The following is a 6613-nucleotide window of genomic DNA, read 5'->3' as shown; positions in this document are numbered from 1 at the left end:
GATGTTGGCCTATTTCTAAGTAGAGGGCAGATGACCTTGAGAAAACGAGAGGGTGAAGAGAACAGAGAGAGGGTGTGAAAGAGCAGCAGAGCAGGATTTTAGGACCCGTGGGCTAATGCCGTCTGGTCCAGTTGCAGAATCAGTCGAGGTTTGACAGAAACCTCTCCACTTTGTTGGGAGAGGGCACACAGAGTCCAGGAGCAGCTGGGTATGACTGGGTAAGGTGGGTACAGAGCAATGGGTTTGCGTAACATTGTTTTGGTGTTACAACTAAATTAACTTTATGTATAAATTTAATTGCAAGTGTTACTTGCAACTAAAACCATCCGTTATACCAAGCATATGCCTTTGCTTTTAGACTGAAACATTATCGTTGGGAAACAAAGTGTAAATTTTACATTATAAATAATGGACAACAAAGTCCCACATAATGAATGGATATAAAGGTACGTAAACCCTTCGTTATGCAGGGGATACCTGTATATAGAAAGTTTAAACAACTTAGCAATATGCATTATGGTGACTGATGTTGAAATCTGAGTGAGAATAATTCAAAATTTTCAAAATGTTTAATTTCACTCATTTTAAACGTGGGTACAAAGTACAAACCAATCACCGAACAGTTTGCATTGAAGTGAAAGTGATTTTTGCACACGCCATATTTATCAGCAGCAAAGATGGTTGATGAAGTTGATGCTGGCTGATTTCCAAGCAGATGGAAGGTGACCTTGGGCAAATGATAGGTGATAGAGCAGAATGTTTGTGAAGTACAACACAAAACCTTCACTTTAACAGTACATGGGCAAAATTTTACGCCATCTCAACCAATCAAATTTGCCACATGCTCTGAAGGCGAACAGTAAGTTTCAGACAAAATGGCCGTGCCTGGAGATGCAACAGCAGAGCTAACGTCATCCAAATGATGTTTGTTTAAGTGCATCTTTTTGTCAAAGATTGTTACACAATCATCAGTTTCTCCAAGAAGAGTTGGCAGAAGGCTCAGTTCTGGACTGTTCTATTTGATCTATCAGCTTCGTGTGGTTGTCATGGCACCTGTAATTAAAATCAAAATTCACGAAGAAAGCTAATTAGCAAATCTAGAGTTTAAATGACCCTTCCTGACGTCCTTTTTCTCACGACTGCATCGGAGTAATGTGTTCTATGACCTCTCTAGTTGCAATATTGTTTGCATATCAAGACATCCATGTTGAACATTTGAGTTCTTCCTTTTGCGAAACGTTTTTGGGCATTTCTTGTTTTGGACATGTGATATTATCTGATTATCTGATTTTTGTGCAAACATGATGATAAATTAAATGCATGAAGTAACATTTCCTAATTTTTTCAGATAAGGACAAGTTTACCAGCTTCAAATACATGTTTAATCCGATATTGCTCAATACTGGTTGGAAGAATAAAGTATGACCAATGTCAACAACATTTGTACAATAGACCTTGTCGTAAAGGGAATTCCATTAACAGGGTAACAGGATGGAGAAAAAAACCTATCAGTAGTGATTATAAATGCAACTTTATAACTTCGAATTTTAAAGGAAGTCAGATAAGGAATCTTTTGTCCACCAACGTCTTCTTAGCCAAGTTTCTCTTGCCAAGAGACTGCCAGATGCTGCAAAAAGCCTGAAACGAAATGAATAGTTTAGCATTTGATCCGACTGAGTCTGCTCCACTTTCATAGAGGCTTTCTGAGCCACCGTACAAAGTGTCCGAATAATGCAATGTGCAGGTCATGCTTAAACACCTTTGTGTTTCGCTGAATTGACCAGAGTAGGTACTGGTAAGTCACAGGGTAAGTGTAAAGTACATATTACATAGGAAACAGTCAGTTTAACATCCCATCCAAAAGGATGACATGCTCCATAACGGTGCCCTATAATGACACTGTTCCATTTGGAAGTTGTATGTGGATTTGTTTGCCAGCAAACCAGCAATCCAATTGTTACGTGCTCCTCCCCAAACCCCGGTCACGGTGTACCTCCGAGCCCCGAGAGGAGTCACGGCAGAAAGATGTGTTATTCTGTATGTCAAAGATCAATGGTGAAACCACACCAATTGTTACCAACAAACAAGTATTGTATTAAGGTCACACAAGAATAACAGTACAATAACAATATTAATCAATTGTACAACCAATATATCATTCCTATGATGGTACCATCAGTTTCGTACAATATAACTCATTGTGCTCCAAGTGAGCGAAAATAACATTCCCAATGTCTCTGTCCCAGCTTCAAACCAAAGTCGATCCACGCTCCAGTGATCGTCAGAACGATGTTGTATCGAGATCAGAATCCCGCTCGGTTGACAGTCACACTGCCAAAGATAGGCAAAAGTGTCCTCAAGAGACGGCTGGGAAATCACACCTTCGGGTATGGACGTTCAACGGCTCCCAATCGGCGAACCGCAATTTCCCACTCAAAATCAACGTTACACAAATAACACACACACACCAGGTTAACGTCTGGATGCGGTGCAATGGTTGAAGCGAGGTGAAAAACCTGGAGCGAGGCGAAGTCAGGCGCGAGGCAAAATGGCCAACGGTCCGTTCTCGAGACGTAACAGCACTCTAATGATTCTCTTCGGAATCAACCACAAAACCTGTCATACAGGTTTATCTGTCACAGCGATAACAACTCTGTCGCAGGAATCCCTTTCCCAGGAAACCCAAAGCTCAGTCGTGACCCTCGTTCGCCAGCGTTGGCTCAAAACCTCAACACCGCTCGGCTTCTTCTCCGACCTCACTTGCTCCGCCTCCTTTATTCCTTCTTCTTCTCCCTCTTTTTTTTGTCCGGTTCCCGATCCGGTTTCCGGTTTCTTTTAAAACACTAACTTTTTTTATCTTTTGAAAACAGTGATCTCTATTTCACTTAAACGATAACAATAATAGTACATACAACCAAAAATGTTTCAAGTGGATGAAAACCACAACAATGGAAGTGACGAATCCGTAACACAATCCAGCACTATGTAAAGCTCATCGGTGTACAGTGCAGTATATATATATATATATAGTGGTGTACAGTGCAGTCACCACGTAATTCAAAACACCCCACCACCAAGTAATTCAAAACACCTCACCACCACGTAATTCAAAACACCTCACCCCCATGTAGATCAAATTTGTGCAGCCTCTTTCTCATGGTAGACTCGTGCACTTTGACATCAACAGTGGCAAGAGCTACCTGTAGGTCCCGTAATGACATTCTGGGGTTCTTAGAGACTTCTTTCAGCATCTTGCGGTCTGCTCTCGGGCTGAACTTGCTGGGGTGGCCTGGCCTGAACAAGTTGGCAGTTGTTTGGAATCTTCTCCACTTGTAGATGATCTTCCGGACAGTCGAATGATTGATTTCAAATTGTTTGGAGATCTTTTAAAATCCCTTCCCAGACTCGTAGGCATCTATAACCTTTCTGAAGGCCTCAGAGAGCTCTTTTGATCTAGGCATGGTGACGCCACACACTTCAACAACAAAGAGCAAACCAAACGAAATGTCTGAGGTTTAAATAAGACAGGTTCCTCCAAGATCCTCTCTAACGATGTTCTAATCATTTGCACCTGAGCTGGTGCACCTGATTCTAATTTTAGGTATTTGAAGTAGTGATAAATGTGGCAGTGTACTTACTTTTTCCACATGCGAAATTTGTATTTATGTTTATTTAAATTATACAATGGACCACAAAATGTAAATGTTTCATGATATTTGTTATATTATATCACCTTTATCTATCAATATTGTTGAAATGAAGATCAAATAGCTGTATGTTGAAATATGTTGAAAAAGTCAAAACTTTGCATGGGGTGTACTTACTTTTTCACGTGACTGTATGTATGGATATTGGATATACTGCTGGTGAGCTGTACTGTTGCTAAGGATATCTAAAGGAACACACAAGCTCAGGACAAAACCAAACTCAGGACACACTTCATCATGCAATCAAATTATGAACCTCGACTTGGGATCAGACAAAAAGTCCCACAAAGACTATTTGAATACAGTAAAGGTGTCCCTTTCCCCTGAACTCTAAGGAGAGAGAAGATATATTTTGTAAGTACCAGACTCCGTAACATAATAGTTAGATAATTATCCGTCTGAATCTAGGTCAGTCGATTGATTCTGACCCATGCTGAGTCATACCAAATATTTAGAAAATGGCATATACTGCCTCCTCACTTGGGCTGGCATCCCTTGAGGAGAGAGATTTCTCCTCTACATGCCCCAGTTGCCCCACTCACCACGGAGAGAAAAGCGCCACCACCGGATGGTGCCGCTCTTCACCGTGTTCCAGGAAGTAACTTCCCCCAAGATCAACGGCCGTCTTTGTCCGATGTCAAGTCCTGTGTAACTGTGTTGTCTGCTGTCTGTCTCCTGTGTAACAGCTCTTCCATGAGCCTTAGAAATTGTAGAAACAAAATTGCAGAAACAAAAACTCAGTTGTATTCTGTATTCAAATTATCTCGATGAAAGTATTTTAAAGCTGTGTTTATAATACAAATGATAATGAAAAACAAACCCTGCTAATTAAATAAATTATAAACAAGTCAACAAGCATGAACTAATTTTTCCTTTGCCTTGATAATATAATGGTCCGTTGCAAGTCCTACAGCTGCTTTGTCCCTTAAACAAAAGTCTTACTGAGGAAGCAACAAAAATGTTTCAGTTTCAAGATTATATCGCAAAGTAATTTGCGAGATGGGAAACCCTTTCATTGAGTTGTGAAATAATAAAATACAAATTGGTCATGGCAATTGCTTATTTAATTTATCACATTGAGAGATGGTTTAAACTACAGTGTCAATTTTGAAACCTCAAATTACCTGTGGAGTGAATGGGATAACGCACAACCCGAGGTTTGTATAGGTTTTCATTTTTGTGGTTCTACCAAATATGGTTGTTGTCATTACAAATTATATGAATCACATAATGTAATGACTGGAAGGATAGCTGAGAAGTACGCACACTCATCTCTGAGCTCTCTAGCTTGGGTTTGAGTCTCAGCCCAGTTACAAACTGTCATTAGTGATTCACACGCAAGGTGATTCATCAACGTGTGTCCCTCAGATGGACGTTAATATGGGCGTCCATTCTGCCAGCATTCGTTGGTGGACGTTAAAGATGCTATGGTGTCCATGGAGAAGAGTCAGCGAGCTATCACCGGCACCATGAATAAATGACAAATCCCTGCACCCTCAGTCGAGTCTGGGATTACAAACATAGCCAAGAAACTGTCTGCAGAACCGACGATCTATATGTACAGCATAGTGCATGAGTACGAGTACATAATGTAGTGAGGAGCACTGCACGAGTACATCTATTGTTTGATGTCTATCGGATATGGACCTTTTGGGGCACAGTACAGAAACGGCCAGTAAGATTGCAAAAATAACTTACAGCTTGCATGAAGTATGTTATGACAGCAGCCAGAACGAGATCTTGTGAAGCCAGGTCCACCACGCAGAAGAGCAACATTTCGAAGAAGAGCAGTGTGGAGGAATGACCGTAGCAAAGTACACGGCTGAATGAGTGCCTTGGATCTAGTTCACACAGTAAATGAAGAGCCAGTAATATCCCAACAGCTCATTTGGACCTTGAATTGTTCTGGCAGTCAACCTATGTTTTCAGATTTAAAATTATCTACACAAGCAATAACACCATGGAGGATTTAAAAATTAAAACCTAGATTTGCAATCACCCGAGCCCCGTCCATTTGCTGAGGTAGTTTCAAATGGCACAAAGAAGAACACACACACCTCCCCTCCTCTGCCCTCCGCCAATCAAATATAGCTATTTATTAAGTCTGTGCACCTGCACCCTAAGACAATCAATTACCCTTCAGCAAAAAACGAAATTGAGTAGGACGTTAGGGGTATTGTAGTATTAAGCAACCTCAGAAGAAGTCGTATACTTCTTTAATATTAATGGGGTTGAAGAGAGTAACATAAATTAGTGAAAGAAGAAATATGGGAGGATTTGTGGGACAGACAAAGGTAGATTGTGAGTGCTAAGGAGTGAGTAGGGTGCCAAAATGCTGCATCTAATATATATAAAAGCCAATTCATTTTTGGATCATGTACATGCGAATGGATTGCCATTGCCCCATTCGTTGGCCAGCTGGCCTAATTCCACCACAATTGTAACCTGAAAAAAAAAATACGCCATTTTGTGAAGCTGCAGGCCTTCGGTGTTAACCCATGGTCCAGCTAGTGCAAGTGGAATTATCCGAGCAATATATCCACGATGTATTATATGAGGGACAGTCAATAAGTAACCTTAAAATATTTTTCACAACTTGTTTATTGCATGTACACTACCGGTCAAAAGTTTTAGAACGCCTCAATTTTTCCGGTTTTTATTGAAATTTACGCAGTTTAATGTTGCTATCATAATGGCGAGAAAAAGGCAATTAACAAAGGAAGACAGACAGACCATTACAACCCTTAAAAGTGTAGGTCTTTCCTTTGGAGACATTGCAAAGAAAGCCAAGGTGTCAGTGAGTACAGTTTCCTACACCATCAAAAGGCACGTGGAAACTGGAGGAAACTCTGACAGGAAGAGGTCTGGCAGACCCGAAGCCACAACAGAATCAGAAGACAAGTTTC

General features: G+C 40.7%; 1 protein-coding gene across 1 annotated transcript in view; it reads right to left on the bottom strand.

Annotated features, from left to right (window-relative positions):
- Positions 1-550: 550 nt before the first annotated feature.
- Positions 551-6613, bottom strand: part of TMEM67 (transmembrane protein 67) — a 125808-nt gene continuing 119745 nt past the window's right edge. Inside the window, exons 27-28 of the mRNA XM_078773451.1 lie at positions 5406-5548; positions 551-1638 (exon numbers count right to left, since the gene is read on the bottom strand). Coding sequence (XP_078629577.1) covers positions 1558-1638; positions 5406-5548 — 224 coding nt within the window. The 3' untranslated portion in view covers positions 551-1557. The remainder of the gene's footprint in view (positions 1639-5405; positions 5549-6613) is intronic.

The sequence above is a fragment of the Myxine glutinosa genome, chromosome 2 (genome assembly GCF_964187855.1).
Source record: "Myxine glutinosa chromosome 2, kmMyxGlut1.1, whole genome shotgun sequence".
NCBI classification, from domain to species: domain Eukaryota; kingdom Metazoa; phylum Chordata; class Myxini; order Myxiniformes; family Myxinidae; genus Myxine; species Myxine glutinosa.
The sequence above is the reverse complement of the archived record's forward strand: the minus strand, read 5'-3'. Positions and strand labels throughout refer to the sequence as shown.